General features: G+C 44.4%; 1 protein-coding gene across 2 annotated transcripts in view; it reads right to left on the reverse strand.

Annotated features, from left to right (window-relative positions):
- The window catches only part of SEMA5B (semaphorin 5B), a 349,785-nt gene that overhangs the window by 44,636 nt on the left and 277,934 nt on the right, over positions 1 to 27,215 (reverse strand). For both annotated transcript variants that reach the window (XM_034785184.1, XM_034785185.1), the window contains exons 12-14: positions 26,717 to 26,924; positions 7,852 to 7,969; positions 374 to 555 (exon numbers count right to left, since the gene is read on the reverse strand). In XM_034785184.1, the coding sequence (XP_034641075.1) occupies positions 374 to 555; positions 7,852 to 7,969; positions 26,717 to 26,924 (508 nt within the window). The remainder of the gene's footprint in view (positions 1 to 373; positions 556 to 7,851; positions 7,970 to 26,716; positions 26,925 to 27,215) is intronic.

Consider the following 27,215-nt stretch of genomic DNA (forward strand, 5'->3'; position numbering starts at 1 on the left):
TTAGCACATTTTAATCTTCACAGCACTGTTCAGTCGTTACCTAAATAAGCCTCCTGCCACCGCACTGTCGTCTCACTATTCCCACTGTACAGCAGGGGGAAAGTGAGCCCCAGAGAGGCCAAGTCCAACATTTTCCAATACATCCGCTCACTTGGGGACCTCTCAGTTTTTGGGGACCTCACTTGACACACATTCAGCCTGTTTTTCAGAGGAGCCGAGTCCCTGCAGCTCCTATTGACTTTAACTGGAGTTGCGCCCACTTACCCCATGGGCCAAATGTGGCCCAGAGACAAGACGATACCAGTGGAAACATAGGTGAGGAGACCAGACATTTAGGACCCACCCTGTTCCCTTCCCAGCCATGCAGCGGTACCTTGAGCAATTTGCAATCTCGATCCTGGCCCCTTCGCAGCTGCGACCCCCGCAGCGAGGGCGAGGGCTGTCACAGGACCGTGACCTGCACATACAAGAGCCTGTGCTGTCCCCATCCGAATGCTCACATGGTTGCCACGGGGACCAGGGCCCCAATCTCCCATTTGTCGTCAGGTTTTTCACCTAATTTAAAAAAAAGAAAAGAAAAAAAAGAAGTGACTACAGAGAGTTTACATTACTGGAGACAGCACCACAATAGACATGGCAAACAAAGCTGCTGAGAGGATTAAGATGCAGCTTAGACAGGAGCTGTCTGTGCCTGTGAGCGGGATTCAAAAGCTGGGGTTATTTTCAGACTATGCTGAGCCAATATTTACCCTCAGAATTCCACCCTGCATACCTAACATGCGTATACAAGCAGCAAAGCTCCCTCAGGCTACTACCGCATCCCAGAAGAGCATTGTCTGCCTCTCTCACAAAACTGCCACACCTTCAGATATCATCTCACACCGCCTCAGCCTTTAAAACACCACCACATTTTGTTGTTATCGTTATTTATTTGTCTTACCCTAGCACCTGGGAGGCCGAGTCATGGACCAGGAGCCCACTGTGCTAGGTCTTGTGCAAGCACAGAACAAAGACACAGTCCCTGCCCCAAGGAGCTTACCATCTGAGGAGAAGACAAGAGACAACAGGTGGATATGGACAGATAGGGAGTACAAGTGAGCAATGAGACAATATTGCGCAGCATGATAGGCAGTAGGCACTGCCCACTAGCAGCCTAACCACTGTCTTCCCGTGTTCACAGTCCAAAACTCCACCGTTTACTAAAGTACTGCTGCAATGTTTGAGACTATTGCCGTCAAATTTATTATTTACTATTTATATTACTGTAGCATCCAGCTGAGCTCAGAGCCCCACTGCAGGAGACAGCCCCTGTCCCAAGCAGCTTCCAATCTATTTAGATAACATAGGCAGAGGAGGGGAGATGAAACAGACACACAGAGGTAAGTGAAATGACTTGCTCGAGGTCACACAGCAGGTTAATGGGAAAGCAAGGAATAGAGCACAGGTCTCCTGTGGCCAGTCCAATGCCTTATCTTGTAGGCTGTGTCACTCGTCTCCGGAAAACTCAAATATATTCAGCTTGGGGTAAGTGCTGTCTTTTCATTCTGTGTTTGTACAGCACCTAGCACTCTGGCCTCCTGCTCTGTGACTCGGGGATTCCAGGCATTACAACACAAATAAATAATAAATAATAATAAAAAAAAAATCAGGGTAATCATGCAAGTGCAAAAAACTGGAATAAGGGGAAGTTTCAGGCTGGGATTGAGATGTGTGAGAGATGGGGTGTCCGTATCTGCTCATGCGATGCCTGGCTTGCTGTTAGTCTCATGCTTTCAGGATCGCTAAATTATCCTACAAAAGAAAAATAACCTTGCATGTTGGTCATGATTTATACTTAAAAAAAAAAAAAAAAAAAAAAAAAAAATCCAGGCACAATTGTTTAATCAAACAATCTTCCTATTGAAATTAATTCTACAACCATTCCTATCCCCCCCACCCCTCTCACTCTCTTTCTTTTGCTACAGGAAGTTGCCCATCTCACAGACGCTCCTATGTGATGCACAGGCGTAAGGTCACAGAATTCTAGTGCAAAGTGAAGCCAAGGGCCTTGCGGAAGAGAAATGAGTTTGCTGAGCTGTTCCAGAACTGTGCTTCTGCAATATGGTCAAAGTGAAAGGAAACAGACTCGCCATGTGTCAGGCATCTCCTGTGACATTTGTACTTCCAGACCCAATCCCAACCCCTGGCCCCGTTCCCACAACACCCAGCCACAGGGTCGGCTCTCGGAAACTGACAACCTCTGCACCTTTCTCCTCTGGCTGCTCCCTGCTTCCGGAGCAGCAGAGAGGGACGGAGGCAACAGCAGTGCCACTCAGGCAGGAGTGCAGGGGCACATGGAAGGAAGTGCCTCATGCCTCCTCTGCCGCCCAGCAACTGCACCTCCAGTTGCCCCTGGTTCCTGCCCTTTCTCATGAGGTATGCAAGGAATACGGTCCTGCACAAAATCCTGCAGCTATAGTGAAACTGCCAATAAAGACAAGATGGAAATTGGTCTTTGTGTCTCATTCCAAGAATGATAAGAACGGAATAGACTGGGGCCCTGGCTAACATCTCGGGCCCAAGTACTGAGCCAGATACAGCCGCAAACAAAACCAACATTGTCATGCTTAATGTTTATCCCTCTACAGCTTTAAAGAGTTCTACGATCATTCTGAACTAGCCGTCACTACCCCGGGGACGTACGCATCTTTTCCTCAGCTTTACAGATGAGGAAACTGAGGCACAAAAAGGTTAAGTGACATATCTGAGGCCACACACTGAGTCAATTGTAGAATCCGGAGTAGAACTCTCTCACTCCTCCTCCCCCGTCTGGCCTTATGTTAAGCTTTAACTAGGCACTTTTGAGAGCTGTCTTCATCCCCCTCAGTCCATCTAACAGCCTCAGCAACCCGCAGCAATGACATGGAAGTAATTTAGATCTGTTACTGTGCTCGTCATATTGTGGCTAAGGGGTTTCAAGCATCTGTTGCAAACCTTTGTTTTCAACACATTGTCATTCAGCAGCAAAAATTCATTCTGGGTTGAAGGTTACCAGGCAAGATGTCCCAAAGGAGGACATTATTTATTTTTGGTTGATTTTGTGATTTTAAATACAGACGTAAAATTAATACAGCGTGGGTGTTACAAAATTAGAAAATTAAGAGAGCTACTTTCGAACATTTGATTCTGGATTATCATTTTTTCTTTTCTTGCTTTTCAAAAGTAAAAATCCAAATAGTGGATCATGCTGTTCATTTTTAAGCCAGAAGCTTTTGCTGATTTCCATGAGGAGTTCTGCTTAGAAATCAATGGTATGATATGGCCCGTTGCTTCCGTTTTTAAACATAAAAAGCTGATAAATAATTATTGGCTCGTAATTGGTACTGGGAAACAACCCAACATTTAAATAAATAAACAAAATGGCTGAAATGTTGAGATTTATAAACATGTCACGTTGCAAGTGTGGGAAGTTTTTTTTTAAGAAATTACATATGGATTATTATTCCATCCTTAAGTTTGTAGTGACATTTTGAAAAGAGCAAGCTCGGGAATTTGGATAAAAAACCATGCATTGATCTTTTCCAGAACAGGTCTCCGTGGTGGCTCCTTTGTAGCCATCATATAAACGAGATACATTTTAAAACCTCTGTAATCAAATACACCTTTGAAATTATTACACGATCAAATAAGAGACTCCTTGTTAATCATAAATAGACCCACATATGCAGAAGGGTCCAATCCTCCACTGCTCGCACAACTTAAATGTCTCACTGAGTTCAAGGAATGCAGAAACAGGCCCAAAAGCAGCGGTGCTCAGAATCCAAGCTAAAAATCCAGACTGACCTGTTTTTATGCAGAGCAGATAATTTTAATGTATACTCAAATATTACAGGTGGGGATGGTAGCACCACCATAATTGGCAAGTAAAATAGGCCTAGACTCCCCTGATGCAGCTGCCGCCGCGAGACACCAGGGCCGTAGTGGCCTCACTTGTACCCAGCCTCTTCCTGACCCTGCTCCGCCCCTTCCCCAAGCCCCGTCCCCTGCTTTCTGGGGAGTCCCTCTTCTTCTCCTCCATTCCACCCTCCCCAGGAGGTCCCCCATTGCTCGCCACGTCCATCCTCTCCTCCACCTCCCCTGCCCCGCAAGGCCCCCACCGCCCTGCATCCCTCCTCTCCTTTACCCCCTCCCACCCGCTGCTCACGGGCGGTGGAGGAGGAGGGTGGAGGAGAGAAAGGATGCTGAGAGTGTGAGCAGGGAGGGACCTCCCAGGGGAGGGGGCGTCTGGAGGAGAGTAGGGAAGTGGAGAGCAGCAGGGGCCTCATGGGGAAGGGGGGGTGGAAAGGAGGGATGCAGGGAGCTTCATGGGGGGCGGAGGAAAGGAGGAACGCAGTGAGTGGCGGTGGGGGGCAGAGTGGGGGGCCACGGGTGGGACAGGGAGCTAGCCTCCTTCAGGGGAAGCTTCACCCGCTGCCCATGAGCACCACCTAATATTAATGCTGCCCAACATTTTTCATTATAAGACCCCGTTTTCAGTTCCATATAGCTTTGCCAGACTCAGCCATTTGGGCTGGTTTTCCATGACGGGTGTCCACCTCAGGCTGATTTTTTAATTTCAGCCATTTCTTAGAGCAAGGCTAGGGAGAAACACATTGTTTTCCCTAGGTTAAAAATTTCTGATGTCTTTTTCTTTCAACAGCTCTAGTGTCCCCATGATTTGGAACATGGGTTTGAAATTTGGCAGAGAGGTGAATCAGGGATGTGCCTTTTGCTGTCCCAAATTTGGCCAAGTTATAAGCCTTTAAAAAAAATCAGTTTGCACGAGCTCAATAGAGACTTCTTAGATTTTAGAAGTGGAATTCCATGAAGATTGTATCCATGCTGGGAGGACAGAGCAGGTCTTTCTCTGCCTCTATGCCCCATCTGTAAAATGGGGATAATATCATCCCTTTCCTCACAGATATTTTGTGAAAGTAAAGGCATTAGTGTAGCACTCAGATCCTACAGGGATAAGTGCCACAGAAAAGCTCCTGAGGAAGTTAATCATTCTCTCTCTAGAGCAGAAGTTGAATAGGGTGCAGTGAAAAAAGCATGTGCTATGCATTGAACAATGAGGAGAAAACAAAATATTGAACAGCTGCTCATTAAATGAGCACTGACCATATAATACAGTGAATCAGGCAGTGGTCCTGTGGAAGAACTTGTGCGTGATCATGTAATTAAAGATTACCATAATGCATACATGCAAAGAGGCTGAATTAATGCTGCACTGGCAACTTTAATTATGATATTTTCTATCTTTTGAGTGTTTGATTTGCAACTTGAATGGCATTCTTTTAACGCAGTGTGCATAATTTATGATTAATAAAAATGTTTATTTATATAGTTCCTTGGATAGTACTTAACAGAATACTATGGATCAAGTACCTGAAACCCAATAAGATAAAAATCTGGATTCTCCAAGACGCAGGAAGTAAAACAAAAGAGATAACGGAGAGGCATTCTTCACAAGGGCAGGCCTGTTAACTTCAGTGTCCCAGCCAAATTCTGAGTTGGGTCACTGCATTCTATTTACCTACATGCCACTGCATTTTAAATGGGTAAAACACTTTTCTGTTTACTGTAATGTTCGGCCCTTCTGAGCAAGGTGTTTACCATGCACTTAAAGTTGGGTGTATGCTTCCATACATTTAGGGTTACCATATTTAAGGTTTTAAAAAAGAGGACACTCCACGGGGCCCCGGCCCCGCCTCTTCCCTGCCCCAACTCTGCCCCTTCCCCAAAGTCCCCGCCCCGGACCCACCCCCAACTCCGCCCCTTCCCCAAAGTTCCCGCCCCAACTCCGCCCCCTCCCCTGAGCGCCCCACATTCCCCCTCCTCCCTCTCAGCCACGCGAAACAGCTGCCCGAGCGCTCAGATAAGACCCTCTGCACCCCCGGCCGGGCGCTTCGCCAGTGCAGCTGGAGCCCGGGAGCGCAGGGTTTGGAGGTCTGGGGGCTGCCCGGCAAACTGTGAAGCCGGTAGCACTCGGGCAGCTCCGCTCTTCAGCTGCACAGAGCTGAGGCATCTGGGGGGAGCAGCAGCAGCCACCGCCGCAGCGGGGAATACGCCTGCAGCTAGCAGCCTGCTGGAGCCACGCAAGTAAGCAGGGGACTGGGGCAGGGATGCTGGCATTTTCCCAGACATGTTCGGCTTTTTGGCAATTTCCCCCGGACGGGGATTTGAGGACCAAAAAGCCGGACATGTCCAGGAAAATCGGACATATGGTAACCCTAATACATTGCTGAATCAGGGCCTTAAATCAGCTGTTCCATTCCACATCAGAGATTGATATATTTCAGTGGGGGGGGAGGGGGAAGAGCGAGAGGAAGTTATTTCTGTAATGTATGTGGTTTTTAAAGTACTTGGAATGAAAAGTACTATATCAATGAAAATTAATATATTAATAATAAAAAACCCAAAACTAAAACTATATGCATATTAAATTCTAACACAAAGGTGAAATGAATGTCCCTAGGAGCACACAATATTCAGAATGCTCCTGAATATTCTGTGCAGCTTTTATAACCTTGAAACAATGATCTGGAATTGCACGTTCCCCACTGTTCTGCCATGGCGGATGTGTTGGAACTAGAGGATTAACACCTCACACACCTATCAACAAACACAGGCATCAAACCGGATGAGATAACAGCTTGTGCAATCAGGAAGCACCACACTAGAGGGTTATAAACACACAAGCCTCTGAATCCAGTGGTGAAAGACTTAAGCCTGCCAAGCAGAGGATGGATTGAAGTAATGACTAGTATTTCCTGGGAAATCTTCTGAGAAGATAGATAGATAAGAGAAATAAATATCCCAGCACCTCCAGACATAAATAGCATATTGAAGATATAACCCACCCAGCCCCTTCTCAGCCTGCTGTATTTAGCCGCATTAGCACACTAAATGGCATTAGATAACAATGGAGGTTGAAGAGAAATCCTTTATTTTCCACATTGCAAGGTAATCAGAGTAGTTCTCTTTCCTGCAATCTTACAGATATGGTTCAAGCAGCAGGAATTAACTTGGCCATGCAGCTTTCAAAGACTGCAGCCATGAACTGGATATGATAGGCAGAAAGTCAGCCAGTTTGCTGCTTTGTTGCAATGACATTTCAGAGACCATGATAAGAACAGAAAAGTGTTCCCTTTGAGTGCCTTAAACCGTGTTTGAATCCTACTCAGATGAGAGGAGGGTTACAATTTCATCTCTCTCTCTCTCTCTCTCTCTCTCTCTCTCACACACACACACCCCATCACCTTTCCCTTCTACTTGCGCCTACACATACAGATAAAATTCTCTCCACTTTAACATACGCCCCCATCACCCTCTCCTTCTTTATGCTCCCCCCACTCTAGTATTCTCCCCCCTTATACACACACACACACACACACACACACACGACCTGATTCTCTGTTTATGTTCAGCCTCTTTCTGCTTCTCCAATAGAATATAGCCCAGCACAAGGAGTTTCTCTGGCCAGCACAGAGTTGTCACAAGAGCTCTATGCCAGCTCTTGCCTCCCAGTCCCTCACATAAGGTGTGTGTCAGAGATGAGTTGGGACATGCTGGGCAGGGCCAGAGAGCACGGCACTTCAGCTATTCTCATTTCCCACAGAAAGCCGAGAGAAGTAGTGCATACATTAAAGCAGCTTTGAGGCTGCTCTGACTTAACTGGGGGTTTAGGAAGCCCGCAGCAGGACTCAGAGATCCTAGAGCGTAGAAATGTATGTACTGAGCAATACGCTGACTATAATGCGCTCGCTCTCTCTCTCACACACACACACACACACACACTCTTCTACCTCTTCTGTTTTAATTTCCACTTACCGGGCACTCAGTAATATTCTGAGTCCATAGGCTCATGTTGGAGCTGTCCTCAATGGTGGTGCATCGTTTCTGTTTGTTATCCCAGCCACAGTATGGGTCCCTGGCTCCTAGACATTCCCTGTGTGAGGAGAGAACAGATTAGAGCTCTTTAAGATTGGAACCTATATTGAAGTGTAGTGCTTCTATATGACAACTGTCAACTGCACTGAACCTCAGCAGAAGAAACTATTTCTTTTAGGCAGTACTTCACCTGCTTGCAACGAGAGAACAGTTGAATAACAAGGGTGATAGGACACAAAGCAAATATCACTCATACAAACTGTAGATTAAAAACCCAGTCACTCTCTTTTGAGGCCTGGGGGGGAGGGGGAGCAGGATTGCAAATTTTAGTCAAAGAACACTTGTCATTGAGATATCCTTGTGCCCCCTAGTAATCCTTCACCGGGCCAGATCTCACACAAAGCATCCTCTGTGAGCATGTTTGCTAACACTATGTCCATGCAAAGGGGTTAGACAAGCAGAATTAGCCAATGGGCCAGTAATAAAGGCTTTCTATTAGTCTTGGCCTTTGTCAGAACAATGATTTCATTTATAATCCCAACATCAAGATGTCAGTTTGGAAGAGTCACAGCAGAACATTATTTCTGAGCCTTTGGCTGCTCTGAATACTGGTGCCTTCATTCTCCTGCCAAACCCCCATTTACAGCTATGTGTGTGTTCCCATCCTATGAGCTGCTAAAGGAAAATAACTATGGCTGCCACCATCACTGGACAGCAAAGGTCAGTGATGAGACTGGTCCATCTTGGGCTGTGCTGGTTACTCCTCTCGTGGATTCCTTTCAAGTCCTTAATTTTCATTATGAAAACGTAATCGCACAAGCCACAGAGAATACGTACAAGTCAGGGAGAAAGAAGAGGGAGGACCCAAACTAAAAGGATTTGTAACATCATTTCTTTATTTCAGTGATCATGCAAACTGCTGCTTGGCTCTTTCTGAAATCCCCAAAAGATTTCAGAAATGCCAATTAAATGGTAGCATGGGACCAACAGGAAAAATCCAGTTCAGGCAACTAAAAAGGAAGATAATGAGATTCATTCCAAGGGTAGGAATCAGTATGATAAGTGAAACATCAGGAAAAAAATCAAATGAAATGAGATGTGAAGTATTCCCACCCAGAAATCTTTGAAATCCTATTAGACCATAATCAGCTACAAATGAAAAAGGATGTCCCTCAAGCACAGCTGAAAACACTTGGATGCAGCACTAGTCCTACTGATTCCAAAGCAATTTGCCCAAACGCAAACACTTGATTCTTTTGCTCTCTGGTACTGGTTTTTATTACTTAACAACTCTCTAATTTGCTCATATGGTGCAGAAGGGCGTCTGTTTCACTAAAGATTTAAACCTGGTAAACAGCAAGCAATGCTGTCTCTTGGTTGTTTTAAAGGAGAGATTTAGTGAACAAGTTACAATGATTCTCCATTATGTTTTCCTTAAACTGCTTAAAAATACCTGAGGAAAAGGTATAGATAATTCTCATCCAGCCCAAAGTAGTAAAGGGCTGGGCTGTAACGTAGAAAAAGACTTCTAGCCCAAGGACATTGAAGGGTACATATGTGCTGCAGTGCTTACTATTCTGGCTAAAGAGCCCCATCCTACTGCTTTGGCTGTCCGTCCTGTTCTAATCCACAGTATGGGGTAGAATTCATTTTCATAGGAAGTGCTTGTCTGCCTTTTGCACTTCAAAGGCAGCAGCTCCTCTCTAGGACAGTACATAGTCACTGAGCAAATGCAGAGACTGGGAAGATGCATGGCATATGCTCAGACCTCTAGGTAACCCCAGCACTTCAGGAGGGAACTGCGTGGTTTCTGGAGGAAGCGAGAAAAACACAGAGAGGAAGAACAAAAGAATCCTGCATATAACTGTACAGATCTCTGCTCATCCTTCCAGACCTGGAGACGGAGCACATGTGGTTGCTTCAGACTGTATAAAGCTGGTCCACTAGACGCTCAGCAAACAGAGGCAGTCATTGTAATTCGTAACAGGGATGGCTATTGTGAGCAACACCCTATTATAAATACTCATTTTCTCTGAATTTAATTGATAGGAAAACATGTGCTGCATAAATTCAGAAAATAATCTCCATATGTTCTGTGCTGCAGCCCACAGCCACTCTGCAGGCTGCAATATATCCCAGTTAGGCACTGACCACTTTGCTGGTACTATTATTCCGTATGTCATGTAGCTAATGTGATGTTCTTGGCTGAGAGCAGCAAGTCACAGACCCTTAATGGTGCACACAGTGAATCACAGCCTGCCATTCTCTTGCCTCTCTCGCTAACCCCCACAGCTGATGGGCAATCAGTAACTGAATCACATGACCGGTGCCTACGGGCCTTGGCAAAAGGCTGACGCGGTGTGTGTTAACAAGAGCTATCTCTTGTGCGAGGTGCGCACTCACTGGCCTCTGGAACATGAATAGAACAAAGTGTCATTTGCCTCTCTCTGTCACTTAGATGAGAACTGGACTCTATTTTGGTTAGCAGAACATACATGGTATAATTTAATAATAATCATAAAGAACAAGACATTTCCCCATCTCAAGACTGGCTCTCATGACCAACTGAGATCTAAAAACAACACAGCTGTGCTGTCAACTTCACTTCAAAATTCAGAACCCATCTGGTTCAATTCTTGTAAGAAACCTATCAACTGACAGTGATACAATTTAAGTTAAAGAGAAATATATTTCCTTACACACAAGTTGCTTCATTTTTTTCTTTTTATAAATGGAAAGAGCATTACAATACACAATACAGCAAGAGACGATGTCTGGCTAGTGTGTTAAGTAAACACTTTCAAATCCGCATTTCATTTAGAGTTTTGAAAAATATATTCCTATTTTATGAATAATATATAAACACACACTCAATACATACACACACACGTATGCATGTATGTATGTATACACACACACACACACACACACACACCCCTCTACCCCTATACACAGTACATCCCCATTTATCTGAATGGGCTGGGGACATCTAAATACTTCAGATAAACAGGCTTTCAGACAAACAGAAGTGCTAGTAACTAACATCGGGCTACATGGGAGGGACACTGTGGCTTTGGATAACTAGGATTTTCGGATAAAGGGAATTTTGATAACTGGAATTATACTGTACATATATACACACCCCAAAGTGCTACATACATTGTATTGAGAAAATGACAATGTATGCAATAAAAAAAACAAATTAGACACCTTCTAGACTGTAGACTCTGACGTAGGGACCGTCATGTGCTATATGTGCAGTGCATAGAAAAACGGGACCCTGATTTGGTTGAGGCTTCTGTATGATACCATAATATAAATGTTAAGGATCAATAATATCTATACAATAGTCACCATTAGTAAATCAGCATTTGCCACTCCATGGTAACTAAGACACCACAGTATTTCCCTATATTTCGAACAGGAAATATATGTGGTAACTACTTACAAATATTATCATGTAGCAGTTACATTTTCATACCGCCCAAAAGCCCCCAATCAGGATCGGGGCCCCATTGTGCTATGCACTGTACAAGCACATAGTGAGACAGTCCCTGCCCCCAAAGAAACTCAGAGTGAAATCCTGATGCTACTGAAGTCAATGGGACTTTTACCACTGGCTTCAATGGGGCCAGGATCTCATCCCGTATGTAGACTCTTTAATAGCAAACAGTATGTAGATTCTTAAAGTGACGGATTAAAACCGCCTCAAGGAGCAAATGATACAATATCATCTCCTCCCTGCCCCTTGCCATCACAACTCTCATTGAAGCAACACTGCCAGGGAATCAATCCACTAGTCCCCGCCCCCGGAAACTCTCACTGTGGGCCTTCCAGAGCACAGCAGGGAATAGTGATTACATTCATGCTGATGGTGTTACCCACTGACTTACTTGATGAAGTCCCAAAGGGTGGGATGTGCATGAAGAGTAAGATGTTGCTGACAGCAAAGCCACCCCCCTGCACCAGGACCCCTCATGCCGATTAATAATTGCAACATGTTCACTGAGTCAGGAAAATACCTCTCCATGTACAGCTACTGGGCTCGGTTTACGACGACGGTATTTGTATCAATAGTGATTCACTTTAGTTCATTGGCTTGCAATAAATGTCTTATCTGGTGCCTACTGGCATATACTGAAAACCCCCAATTTAGAAACAATTCTGCTGGTATCTCCTGAACAGGGTATTTTGTCGCTCGCTCTCTACTTTCACTCACCGAGGACATTTGCATGAAAATAGGATCTCCTCCTTAAGAGTTCACCTGATGCCTGCTGTTCTGGAGCCAGGGGACTGTCAGTTGTCGAACAACACAATAATCCCCACAGCAATGAGTTAGGATAACACAGACAGAGGATTAAGGTTCCAGGTGGGGAATCAGCAAGTAGGATTTGATCCACAGCCCACTACAGTCAACAGAAACATTTTCCCTGCCTCCTGGCCCCATTCCCCACCACCCAGGCCTGGCCTCCTGGCCCCATTCCCCATCACCCAGGCCCGGCCTCCTATCTCCGTTCCTCAACTGATCGACCTCCCTTTCTAATTACCCTGCCTCCTGTCCCCACTCCTCAATTGTCCAGGCTCTGTCGTTTCCCCCCCACACCCCCACCCATCACTCAGGCTCCGTCTCCCTCCCCATTCCTCACCACTCACTATCTGTCTCCTCTCCTTATTCCATAATTACCACGGGCCAGCCCCCCATCCCCACTCCCAATCACATAAGGTCCATGCAGCAGTGGCGGCTTATTGGGAAAGTATTTGTGAACTTTTATGTCCTTAAGATGCTGTTTAGCATCTGAAAACAAGGAGGAGAAGCCAGCATTGTGTGGCCAACCATCTCTGTGCAGACCACCGCAGGAGCATTTTTCTCTCGCAGAGCAATGAAAATGAGGAGGCCCTTCAGAGTCACTTTGTTGTTGCTGTTGTGGGCTTTGGTTTTAGGGGAATGAATTTTACCACAGACTGTCCCAAAATAAGAGTTAAATGACCCAGAAAAATGTCTGACCTGTGAACACAGTTGTTTCTTAAAGGGAATGTCTATTCCAATGTGCACCTATTGAAGCACTGGGGATGTTTGTGCCCACACACATCTAAAGGCCCCTCCCCTTAACCCCAGGGGAGGAGCCACTGACCCAGGCTTCAAATAAGTTCAGGGGACAAATGAAGATGAAAAAACGAGGGATGGGAGTGAAGGTCACAGGTATAAAAGCAGGGATCCAGAGGGGGACACCATGCACAGAAGCCCGGACACCACCCACTGCTCTTGGAAAGCAACTAGGGAGCCAGTGGAGGTGACCCAGAGGAACTCTACCCAGAGACGTGACTTGAGGGAGGATTGGAAGTAGGCCCCGCAGTCGCAGAACACTCCTTCCCCCCCATCTAGCTTCCTGCTCCAGGTATAGTGGATGGACACTTCGGCCATGGTCCAGAGGAGGCTGACAAGGAGGTCATGCGACTCTGTGGGGCCATGGATAGGGTGTATGTAAATCAGGAGATGTGGGGAGAAGTGCAACCAGAATCAGAGGAGTAAGTTCTGGAGGAGCCGGAAGAGGGGTTGCAATCAGGCACACTTGATATAAACGTGTGCCAGGGTCTCCCTCTCGCCACAGATGGAACAGGTATTGGGGGAAGTCGTGAACCGTGCCAGGTACATGGCAGTGAAGGAGCCATCAACAAATCTCCCCAGTGGGCCCTGGAACCAGGGTGGAATACAGACTAGCCCACCGGGATTCCTCTCCCTCCTTAGGTATTCCAATGTGCAGTGCAAAGCAGAAGCAGCAGCCCACTCAGTGACATGGGCACTTGGAAACTCTTGTTTACGGAGTGAACAATTTCTCCCTTAAAATCTTCATTAAAGTTTAAAAGTCTGCAGTTCAAAAGTTTCCAATCCAGTCTCTAATGTGCTAATGGCACAAGATGACTCCATCTTTTGGTCAGTTTTCCCTGACAGATAAAAGCTTTAGACTGTGTAATAAACAGATCTTTTAAAATCAATAGAGCAGACTCAAGAGATTAGGCTTTGACAGGCCAAAGGAAAGCAAGAATTACTGTAACTTCTGTCCTCTCTTCTGATTATCATGGGAGAGACAACAAGCAAACGTGCTCTTCTGTACCAAGAGTCCCAAAGCAACCACATGGCATTTATACTAATAGATATTCAGCTAAGGCTCTCCAGCAATTCATCACAATGCTCTTGCTTTCCCCATGCCCTTCCTCTCTATTTCCGTTTTCCTCTTTCTCACTCCCTTTCTCTTTTCTCTGTGAGTAAATGCAACTAATTCTGGAAGGTGGGTGAGGGTGTAACAGGCTGGCATGACCTTTAAGGGCCACAGGCCTGGGGCCAGCTAGCACTGTTCACTGATCAGATTCAGCTGAGCAACAGGTTGGTGCTCCTTATAAAGAGCTGCAGGGCAGGAGTGTCTGCACAGAAAACTGCCAGGAAGGGATAGTCTTTCACAATAGTCCCTGCAGTAGGGAAAAGAGTCCAGGAAGGAAGGTTCAGGGGAGCAGCCCTGTGGATACTGTCCTGTATAAAGGGCAGGGAACGAGGAGAGAAACAAGACTGAAGAAAGCCAAGAGGCTATAGAGTGGCAGAGGTTACATTTCATGCCAATATCTGAGACTACTAGGGTGAAGAAAGGCCCAGGGAAGCAGTCCTGCAGTTACTCTCTGGAACAAGGAGCAGATTGCTGAGAAAAAACATAGGAGGGACGCAAGACTTATTAAGCCCAGGGTGGGTGGACCTTGTTTATGTTATTCCTTTGGTTTTAAGGAAGACTGGGGACTGATAAAGAACCTGAAGTCATAGAAGGAGATGAGAGCCAGAATCTTTTGCGTTACAGTACTAAACTTTGCTTTGAGATGTTAGGAGTCCATATTAATAGGTTTCAAACACAGAGCCACCTGGGGGGGATGGATAGCTTAGTGGTTTGAGCATTGGCCTGCTAAACCCAGGGTTATGAGTTCTTGGGGGGGCAGATTTAGTTGGGGATTGGTCTTGCTTTGAGCAGGGGGTTGGACTAGATGACCTCCTGAGGTCCCTTCCAACCCTGATATTCTAATGCAAAGAGGACAGCATTTTGTAAGCAATAAGGTGGTATTATTGCTGTTGATTAGGTGTGATCCTAAAGACTGTGTTTGGCAGACTGGCATTTCCTGACAAGTTTAGCTTATTGTCCCATTAACATTAACCTGCAGAGGGTATGAATGAAACAAATAATCATATTAGCTTCCAGCCAACCACATCATAATTCCTGACAGTCTCAATAACTCACGCAAAGGAGAGTGGACTTTTGTCTTCCCTAAAACCAGATGGCGTGAAGAGAGCAGAGTCAGAATCAAAGGATGTTCATGGCTTATGAAAGTAAGATTAAAAAGAAAAACCAACCCAAACAATCCCTGTAATTTCAATACATTAACAAATTTAAATCCATAGAGATGGGCTTGTGATCTGTGCAAATCCATTATCTTTCCCACTGAACAGACAAGTGGACTGGAACTGAGCTGTTGCAGTCAGATGCGGGTCAAGTTGCAACTTCATTTTTCTGCCAAACAATGCAACACATTCAGAGCCAGATTTTTCACCCATTATTCATTTGGAGTAGGACTTTAGCCCTCGAGTAACCAATGGAACTACTTACTGAGTAAGGTACTGCTCCTAGACCACAGTGGGTAGGGTGATCGTAGCATTTAGAGTGGATAGATAAGGTTCAATAGCTTGGTGCATGGTGTCAGAACACAAAGACAGAGAAGTGTGTATGTGAAGTTTATCACCTACACACCACCAGCTTCAGTGATTTCCACTTTGTACATGTTGTGTTTTAATCACATAAATTAAAGCCTGACACATGAAAATGACTTCTGAAATTAAACTACCTTCCAGGCCATTTAAAAGCCAAAACACATCTAACTTATTTGAAAGTAATAGTGAATAGATGCATGACTTCTGTCGGCAATTTTGGCTTATTTCCCTTTCCACGCCACAGACCTTGAATTGGCTTTATCTTTGTGACTTTCCACTTGGGCCCCAACGTTTTCAATATCTCCATAACTGATTGTGGCTTTATAGATTATGGCCTCTCACAATCTACGCAACAAACTATTGCATTTCTTACTCCCGGACATCCCTTTCCATCATTTCTTAGGGACAATGTGTTCCTTATTGGATATGGTTTGTTTTTTATTAAAAGACATGAAATAAAACAACATTGCATTTAGTCAGATTTGAAGATTAATGCTATCCTGAGAAAATTCTGATTAAATCTGGATTTACGTTTGCATCAGTAAAACAGGTTATTAAAAAAAAAAAAAAAAAAAGGAGCAGCAGCATTGCGCCATAAACACTATTAAAAACTCCTGTCACCATGCCAAGCAAAACTGACCTCTAATAAAAACAGAAAGTCAGTGTGCCTTTGACTACCAGATTTGGAATCAGTCACCCACAAAGAAATGCAGATAACTACACAAGTCCTAACCAGAGGGATCGCAAGAAGGAATTCCTCAGTAGGGAGTGTATTTGTCCAGATGTTGAAACACAATCCATTTCCAAAACTCAGAAGGCCTTAGCCATAATAGAAAATTCCTAGAGCATATTTTGGGGGAGTTCTATGGCCTGTGTTATACAGGAGGGCTGACTAGATGATCCCAATGGTCACTTCTGGCCTTGGAATCTACAAAGACAACATCTCTTATACACAATCAGACTGCAGTGTGGAGCAAACACACCCAAAGCAAAAAGGCAGACGGGTTAGAGATCCTTTTGAAAAACAGCACTGGCAAATTTGCCCATTCAAGTGTTATTTCCTACAACTGCTCCGTGTCATAAAATGCCAGGATGCTGATGCCACGTTTGGCTGGTACTTTGCCTCTGCATTTTGAGTTTGCAATGTCAGATTTCATACTCTTAAGAATGAAGTGAATTCCTGCAATTTACTGGCTTGGGAGGATAGCAGAAGGGGCAGCTGGAGGGGAAAGAAATGTGTCTGCTCTCAATGGCAAGGAAAAATGAATATGTTATAGGAAACCTCCAGAAAATGCTGCTGATTCACACCTAGGCTACGATGGGATTTATCGAGAAGAAAGCGTGCAGAAGCAAATGACTTTGAAAGAGTCATGAACGAGATACACAGGTCTGAAAACAACCTACAATTTTCCCCAAGGCTGCACAAAACAATCCCTATTTGAGCAGCTCTTTCATATGAGCTTGTTTTGTCCAACCTTTGGGTAATTACTTTCTGCTCAAAAAACTGCCCTCAGCTGATTCAATTAGAGAGAGTATTTGTAGAATAACAGAATATTAGAGAGTTTGAAGAAATGTTAGGCCATCTAATCTATCCCTTGGGGATATAGTTCAACCCTTGCCCAGTACAGGATGATCCCTATGCTAAACAAGTGCAAGACGATCCCTTCAATACGTTCTCCATCACTTTGTTCTGTCTAGTTTTAAGTGTCCCAGGCAACAACACTCCCTCTACTTAACTTGACAGATTATTCCACACTGTAACGGATGTTACTAGCAGGAATTTTTTCTTGATAGTCACCCAATACCTTTCTAGTGCCTGTCCAAAACAGCTGGGTAGCGTTGCTGGGAGCTGCTGTGTTCTACTTGAGAAGTGACTAATTTTTAGTGGTGGATGAAATGGGTGACTATATTTTTCACAGAAGGTTGTTGCTTTGGGATACTTTGGCATGAAAGACACTATATAAATATAAATAACTATCACTATTATGTGTTTGATTCTGATGATGAATTGTATATACATATTTTACACACGATGCTGATGCTGTAAAGAAAACCCCAACAACTAGCACATCTCCAAATGAAAAGGCCAAATTCCCCAGCAGCTATTCCGCTGGATATTAAACTATGACTCCACCAATCAGAGGCACACATTGCATGTTACAGTGACTGTTCACTCTCACTGCAGGTCTTGCTGTAAAAGACCGGAAATTTGAGATATGAAGTAGGCAGCCGGTGGAATTAGACTCCAAGCTCTTTGATGCAGAGACTGCGTCTTCCTATGTGATAGTGTCTAGAAAATTGAGGGTGCTACAAATAATATGAAACAACAGTTACACAAGATGTAAGAACTGAAGGCTGAAATGGATGAAACACCTGGGGCCTGCTTATAGCATTTTGTTATTAATATTATTTAAATTACTGTAGCGTCAAAGCCATCCTAGCATCGTACATTCCAAGAAAACTGCGTGCTCACTGTCAATCAGCACTGGACTGAGACTAATTTCACAGCACCCACCAAGCAGTCATCAGATGGTAATGACTTCTAGCCACCACTGATCTGGGCTGGACTCTAGCCAGTTAGCTAGAGGTGAAAAAATCCATCTTCTAAGCTATTCAGAATCTTCAGAGCCATCCAGGTCACAAGTGCAGTGTGGCTTTTTTTGTTTTGTTTTGTTTTTTTAAACAGTAACACCAAAGCATCCCAAAACAAATTGGCAACAAAGAGATGACAGTGAGAAAACAAAAGCCAGTGAGCCCTGAAATTAGCTCATTTTACTGGGCTCATTCTTAAGTGACCTTCGTCTGTCTCAGTTATAACCTTTCTTTTTTCAGTAGCTGCGTAAACCTGGGTTTCAGCTATTGTACAATATGGTAAATGGTAGTCTAAAAGTGAGAGAGAGAGGGTGTGTGTGTGTGAGAGAGAGAGATGGTATTAAAAAGATAGCATAAAAATACAGCTTTATAAATTGGGTTTATAGAATCATATAAGTCACAAATTGGACAGAACTATCAAATTGTCCAGTCTGTTTTCCAAGCACTGTGGAACTGTTCCCTACAGATTATTTCTTAGGGTTCTGTCCACTCTACAGTAGTTTTAAACGTGCGAAGTGATGGGGCTTTCGCCATGTCCCTGGGGAGATTATTCAATAGCCAAACACATTTCTGTAACCACGTGGCATTCACACCCTGCTCTGAGCAGAGCATCCAGACGCAGCCCAAAATCCTGAATTCCTACTGTTTGGTTTTTCACGTTTAACTCAACCACCACCACCACCAGAACCCAAACCTCACTCTCAGCTTTCTCCCCAAACTCACCCCATCTTAGCTTTCCTGGCAGAAACTTAATTCTCTCATCACTGTTCTTTGTGATTCTTTCACACTTTAGCATCAGCCACAAAGCATGCTACTTTCTTCCACGTCATAAAGATACTGTTGAATAAGACGGACCTAATGCCAATTTCTTGGGTACCTCACTAGAAACTTCCCCCAACTTGCTTCGTTTTCACTTACCTGTGCCCTTTGCTTATGGTCTTTTAATCGATTTTAGATGCATACAACAATGTTCCTTTCCTAAGCAATTTGAATTAAGCTTTCATGAGATACAGTGCCCATTGTTTTACTAAAATCTAACCATATTACATCTATCTCATTCCCTTTAAGCACAAAAGTCCAGATCCTGAAACTATGATGAAGGTGCTTAACTTTAGGTACGCGACTAGATTTATTATAGTAATTAAGACTACTCATCTGCTTACAGCTCAGCATATGCATTAGGGTTTGCCGTTTGGGGGTCCAATATTGTAGTGTTATAAAAAAAGTAATCAAATTCATCTACCACGTAAATCCATGTAGCTTATGGATTGTAGTTCTGTTTGTTATCCTTTACGGTTATGTCTACTCTGCAATTAAAAACCTGTGGCTGGCCCGTGCCAACTCACTCGGGTTTGTGGGGCTTGGGCTAAGGGGCTGTTTAATTGCAGTCAGATGTACAGCCTCTGGCTGGAGCCCAGGCTGTAGGACCCTGTGAGGAGGGGCTTCCTAGAGCCCAGGCTGCAGTCTGAGCCCAAACGTCTACACTGCAACTAAGCAGCCTCTTAGCCTGAGTCAGCCGGCATGGGCCAGCCACGGGTGTCTAACTACAGTGTAGACATACTCTAGAGGTGAAATGCTGGACCCATCGAGTCAATGGGAGTTTTATCATTCATTTAAATTGAGTCAGGATTTCATTTGCACGATTTATCACATTATATTAGTAGGGTTTGTGGATGGATTTATGGGATAGCACTTTCCTTCTTTGAAGTTTTCCAAGGCTTTTCAAATTAATTATCAGTGGTATAGTAAGTAGCTAGTTCTCTTAACCCTATAGTGACCACGTCAACCAAACCCGATGGAAAGAGGTAGTACAGGTTTTCCCTTTCCTGCTTTTCAACAATAGTTACATTTTCACAAGGCCTCCCTCCCTACTTCTCGTTAAGCTCTCAAAGCCGTGCATAAAAGGAGTTCAGTATCTCAGCAATTTTCATAGTCGTTAAAGAACCAGATTTTCAAAAACACTCAGCTCCCACTTAGGTATCAAAATATTCAGCAAAAATCTGGCCATCAGTGTCACAATGGGAGCTGCTGTGCCTTAATTATGATGTTTCAGGGCTTCTCTGTGGTTCTTCCAGCATTTTTAATACTTCCTTCCATTGCACATTACTTGTTTGATTTCTGAATTCCCCAACATTTGCTTTCCTGAAATCTAGCAGGCTTGTAATGACTACATCTTTGCTATGCGAGATTCAGGTAGTTCACCGCTTCGTTTCAGGGGATCTCGCTTTTTTGTTTTTTTAAAACATCCAAACCCACCCATCTGTCACTTAAAATGTCTAGTGGAAGTTGTTTAGGCTCAGATCCACAAAGGTACATAGGGACCTATCTCCCATGGATTTCAATGGCAGCTAGAAGCCTAAATACCTTTGAGTTTCTGGGCTTAGAGGCCACCTTTAGAACTTTTATTTGACATGTGGTGAGGAAGACAGGAAGAGTGAGAGCGCGAGAAATGCACTACACTGCTTGGATGCTGCTATTGACCCTTCCTCCATGTCCAACATTCCCCTCCAAGCAGGTCCAGAAGTTACTCACCCACATGTATTCAGTTGTCTGATCACTGGCCCAGGGCTGTTTTGCAGCAAATTGTGTTCCTCACACAGACCCCAAGTCAGCAAACGAGAGTAGCCGTCAGTCGAGCATCAGGGTTTTTGCTGGCTTTGCATAAAGCAATATGGCCAAGGGGTACGTAAAACAGAATTTTGGCCAAGCGAGCAATTTAAAACCCAGAGTAGCAGGGTCAAAAGACAAGAGAGAATCACAACTGCATGCAAAGAGGGCCTGGTTCTCATCTCAGTCACACAAGTGTAAATCAGGAATAACTCCAGTGATGTCATTACCCTGCTGCCAAACTGGTGTAGGGCCCAAGAGATTCATAGCTGAAGAAGTGAACACAATTGCACAGAGAAAAATGCACCTTTAGCAGCAGAGGTGGATAATAAACTGGCCTGTTCCCAAGACCTCATAGTGCACCCAAAATATCACTGATTCATATGAGCTGTAGACTCTCTCCAGGCGGTTGTGGGAGACGATGTGGGGAGAGGAGGGGGCGGAAGATGATCCATAAAAAGTGCAGTAAAATAATGTCTCTAGCAGGAGTTGGAGCAGCAGTGATGTTGGCATCAACTTCTAGCCTGGTCATCGACCATGCTTTGTTGATGCATGACTACAGCTTTGCTCACATTCCCGGTCCTGAACGGGGTTGGCTGACCCACAGTCAATAACCTGCTGCACTGTATGCACACTCTGGATAGATGCTGGGCAAGGGGTAGGTCACATAGATCACAAAGCTCCTTGTGTTAGTGCTGGCCTCACTGTCCCACCTGCTTCACTGTGATTCCCAACATGAAATAATGATCTCACTCTCCCTTTAAATAATTCTTGACCTAGACTAAAGATTGGCCCGAACTATCAACACTGGATCGTGATCACAAATCCCCACCACTCCAAAGTTCAGATGCTGGGTTTTGTTTTCACCTGTTCTAGATATACTGTGATGCCAGCTGTGAAATTTAGAACAGGAATCCAAGACCAACCCAAGGCCAAAGTTTAGGGGTATTCTGAAACAAGTGTTAAACCCAACTTTACCTACTTCTCGTATTGTAAGGAGATTAAAAAGGTTTCTAAACAAGTAAAACCCTGAGCAGCAAACCCAGCCAAACTACTATGCAGCGAAGAAGTCTAGAAACATGACATGTTTAAAAGGGTTTGCAGGTTTTGCATGCATTGGACACCCTCCTAATACTCTCCAGTGGAAGTGAGGAACCACAGCGTTAACACAATAGGAAAACACACAAATGCACAAGGCAAGGTCCCGGCAGCCAAGTCCAGCCATCAATTTGGGCAACTGACACTACAGCCGTCTTCCTGTCGCTCGGCTGGTGAGCCTGGCTGTATTGAAAAGGCCAATTGTGACAGGTCAGTAGACATGTACAAAGCACCATTTAGACACCCAGAAATACCTTGGGTCAGCGAGACACATCAAGACACTGTGCAATACTATCAATGACCATTTAGCAGGTTCAATTGATGCTGTGGCAATAAACAAACAGTAAAGAAGAGGCCAGACGTGCTTTTTTCACCCCCTTTCTTCCTCTTCCCCTCTTTCTGAGCCTTGGGTATGGGTCCCCCAAGCAGCAGAGCTGTATGGAATGCCAAAGCTAATCGATGCTAGATCAGTTTTGTCTCCACATCTGATTTCCCCTTCTTGGGGCCCAGACTGATAGGATTACAAAAACTACTTGGCAATCATAATTCCTAATTAGCCCCTGGGGTGCAAAACAGTCACAAGTTTCCTGATAAAGAGGGACAGAGCCAAGGGAAACAACAAACAGCACTGTAGTATTCCTGCCTGGGAGGCACAAAATTTTCATCATCTGAAAGCTTCCCAAGCCCCCATCAAAACGATTAGATTATGAAAACTGCTGAAACCAGAGCTTTTCTGAGAAGCCAGTCAAGAAGTCGTAGCACCGGCAAGGAAGTAGGTGAGGGGTAGGAATCGTGACTGGCTCCTGAGGTTATTTATTGGCATGTATTAAACATAGACACAACAATAAGCAATAAATCACAGCCCATGAGAAGTGCCAGGTGGAAAGCACCAGATGAAATTAAAACACCCCTCTTGATACAACTCAGCACTGAAATAAATACAAAGGAGATTGGTAAACATGTGATCTACACATCCAGGATATTAAAGGGAAAAAGTTTCAGGAATCTGAAATTGAGAAATCTCCTACAAAACAGTTTCTATTAGGGAAAAAAAACCCACCATTTAAATACATACAACTCCAGCTCCTCGTAGCTTTCTTAAGGGTTGTGCACATTTGCAAGTTTCCATTGTTTTTTTGCAATGTACCATCCCCTCTATTGCTCCACATCTCATGATAACCTCCCAGCGTTTTTCCCCATCTTCTTTTGAACTCAGGACTCACCACTGCATTACCTGCAAAATCACATTCATTGACCAACTCTCTCTGAACAAATTCTGGCTTACCACGTTGTACAAATGTGTTCGCTGTTTGGCACCCAGCATATTGACAGTACGTTTCAGTTTATCCTATCTCCGGTACTTCTATTTAGCCCAACCCTACTAATTTTTACAGTATCTAAAACTATGATAAAACGGACTGTAGGAGGCAGGATTTTGAGTCACCAGCCCCTCAAGAGCTGGGCTGATGCTTTATTTCATTGAAAGTAGTATGATCTGGAGAAAATTTAAAACCCTCATCTGATGTCACGCAGCTTCCAGTCATCTGAGATAGACCTTAACATTGTACCATGAAGTCAAATGACGACTATGATGTGCGAAAGTCTGTGTGTTCTAAACTATTGTATACCACTAAGCTGGAGTAAGGCTGGATGACCAGGGGAGGAGTTGTGCCTCCCGGATCCATGTGTGGAGGGGACTCTCATGAGGCAAAAAGGACTCAATTGCGCTTGTGACACCGTCACCCTTTCCCCCCAGTCCATGAAGCGGGTTCTCTGGGTGTCTGGAATTCTGAGCCAGGTGAAGTGTGGGCAGGCTGGGACTTGGAACACATAGCACCATTCTTCTGGCCCTGCAGAAAGTCCTGGGGCTTTGTCATCTTTTCTGTGGCCCCCTCTCCAATCCAGCGATCCCTTGAAGGGGGATACCCATGGCCAGGGAAGTACCTGGTAGCATGGATCCAGTGCAGCTCCACTGGAGCACTGAGATGCTATGGAAGGATGCAAGGGGCCTCTGTGCTAAGAGACTTAGCTTCCTATAGATCCCACAGGATCCTCGGGGTTTCTGGGTAGGTTCCACAGTCTGTTCCATATGCAGAAGCAAACCCTGATCCTCCTGATGGAATTTCCATGAGGAGATGGTCATAGACTGAACACAGGTGGTCAGGCCTAGTGGTCAGAGCAGGAGTCAGGAGCCGGGAACCGAAGGTTAGCAATGGAACCAGAGTTGGGAGTCAAGCCGAGGGTCAGAGCCAGAGTCAGGAATCAGGCCAAGGCTCAGAGCTCGAGCCAGGAGCCAGAGGTGGGGCACAGAAGCAGGGATCTGGAACAAGGCAGGGCATAGGAACCAGGAATAGGACAGGAAGGCAGGAATCAGGAACAAGGCAGGACTTAAGAGTCAGGCAAGAAGGCAGATCTGATGTAGCTACCAGCCAGGAATTCACCTAGTTGTTTAGATGACTTCTGGTTCAAACAATGAGTCCGAGCCAATTGGAGAGACCAGACAGTTCCTCCAATTGGGAGCTTTGTGAGCGGTGCCTATGGTGAGCTACACACCAGCCCACACTCTTTGCTGGTACCAGTCAGGTGCTGGTTGCAGTTAGAGGACTGCCCAGGGACCTGGGTTGAGACCCATGATCCCCCACAGGGGACCCTAGCAGACACTTCCTCTCCCAAACCCAATCTTATGGGTTTTTCCACAGGAATAGATGAGCCAGCCTATTGAAACTATGTTCTAATGTAATGGTGTTGCACCTGGAATGAAACTGGCCCCAGATGTGTATGTCACAAGGCTGTCTCACTAGGAAATCCTTTAGCACTAAATCAGCATTGTAACAAAGACTGTGCATGTTTGTCATAGCCATGACTTCCAGGAAGAAAGTAATGATTTTTAAGGGAGTTATACGATGACTGTCTCAGTCACCCAGTTCAGTCTGTTACTGAGCAAGTCTCATCCATGAATGCTCACAGGATTGGCTCGTTCTCTCTGTTCAGTGGAGTGGCATATAAGTTCTTCTTTAATGGTTAGCATCCAAATCCCTCAGGCAACGCGGAAAACCTTGGCCAAACCGCCTATAATTTACAATACAAATTGTTAAAAGCAACAGCAATGGGAATGGAGTGTGCAGATACCTTAGGGAGCCTTGAAATCGTTGCCCATTTGACTTTACAACTTTACAAAAGCTGGCCCCCACAGTGAAAAGTACTTTTATATCCTCAGACTGGGAACTTTAACATTCAATAAATTATTAGCAAGTTTAAGTGGGTATATCTTTCATGAACAAACAGAAAGCGAGGGAAGAATTAGGTTTCCCTTGATCCATTTTATATGTATATTCCTTTCAAGCTGTATTCTCCTATACAATCTTAAGAGAAAGGCTCTTGTGTTCTGGCCCTTTAAACATCTGCCATTGGAGGATTGGACGATGTTTTCCAACTATGGTTCCTTTCTCGAATTAAACCCTTCTGTATCAAACTCCTAAACCTTAATACATTCACCATTCCTGAGCCAAACTTGAAGTAATGACTGAAGTGGAGGTTTTTTTCCTAAAAGGGATAAGTATACTTATGAGGCTCAGCAAAAATAGAAAGAGCCGTTGTTTTTATATTTAGACAGACTCAACTTTAGAACAAGCTAGTTAACAATTTTAACCTGGTTAGAAACTAAGCAATCATGAAATTCACCATGTGGAATCAGGCTTTGTGCTAGGCCAAGAAAGAGGTAGAGCATGCTAATGAACTGCCTCCTTTTGGCATGCACTGAAGATACCCATTTCAGACAAGGATCAGCAACGCAAAGGCTGCAATAAAAGGGAGAAGAGTGTCTTTAGGGGTGCAAATAAGCAATTACCCACAGCTGGACCCACTTTAAACTCTAGGACTGAAGATGGAAAACACAGATTACAGGAGCACCTGTCTCAGTCAGCTAGTATCACACTGCTTTGCCTGCTGAAACTAGGGGCAGGAGATGTAGCTATCCAAACCCTTCTGTATTCAACACTGGGCGGATTACACCTCTGCAGTTAGAGGCCAATATTGAAAATGATTTTTTTATTTTCTTTTAAAATGTTCAAGCCAAACAGCACTTTTCCAGGTGCCAGCTCTGTCACATGCTATTCCAATGAGCTACTGGCTTCTAAAAGCAACGAAAAATAGCCACCCAGTGCACCCCTACATTGTTAAATGGTTGAGAAGCAATCATTTATAAGCCACAATGGGCCAGAGGACCAAGAATTCAGAATACTGCAGCCTTTCAGCCAGTGAGAACTACAAGCGAAACACGTGGAGATGATAAAACCAACACTGAAAAGTCAAGTAAAAAAGTAAATATTGGAAAGTGTCAGGGGGTAGCCGTGTTAGTCTGTATCTACAAAAACAACAAGGAGTCTGGTGGCACCTTAAAGACTGCATCTGAAGAAGTGAGGTTTTTACCCACGAAAGCTTATGCCCAAATAAATCTGTTAGTCTTTAAGGTGCCACCAGACTCCTTGTTGTAAATATTGGAAGTTACTCCTCAGTAAACATGTGATTAATTTCTAATGAGGACGAATTAATATTTACCAAAAACAATATCCTTCATTCCCATTGCTCCTGGCATGAGCACTATCAATCAAGATATATACACACACACACACACACACACAAATATCTTGTCTCTCTCTCCCAGGGATGAAAAAAGGCATTCTGAAATGAATCAGACTAGAATATGTTTCCCTGGTGCTTTCCTTTGAAGCTGGAGTGGAATATATCAGAGCAGTAAAATTTGCTTACCCTTCTGTTCTGTACACTGAACACCTCTCCAGAGGAATTTTTAGCACTCCATTATTTAAACCCACAAATAGTGACCTGTCACTATGCAGGATTTGGAGGCTCTTGATTGGTTCCTGTTGACCGTCGGGAAGAATCTGCATTTCCTCTAAATAACAACTCCTCAGGCTCCTATTAGTGGTAGAAAGTGCCTTCAAAATGGTGCCATACTCTAATGGAACAAGAAGCAAGACGCAAGTAAATCTTAGAGATATTGATTCAATGTTGTACCTAGCACAAAGACTAAAGATTAATGACATCCTATTTACATAAACACTTTAAGGCTTGTTTCCTCTTCTACTACTTTTTAAACATTTTTGTTATCCAGGGTAGAAACTGCCTCAGCTATGTGGGTGCAATTCCCTTTTGTGTATTCAGGTGTCCTTACTGGTTTATAGCTGTGGAACAGATGGACCCAGAATAATGCCATCTCAACTGCAACAAATGGTGCGCCAGTGTTGGA

Source organism: Trachemys scripta, chromosome 11 (genome assembly GCF_013100865.1).
Source record: "Trachemys scripta elegans isolate TJP31775 chromosome 11, CAS_Tse_1.0, whole genome shotgun sequence".
Taxonomy (NCBI): domain Eukaryota; kingdom Metazoa; phylum Chordata; order Testudines; family Emydidae; genus Trachemys; species Trachemys scripta.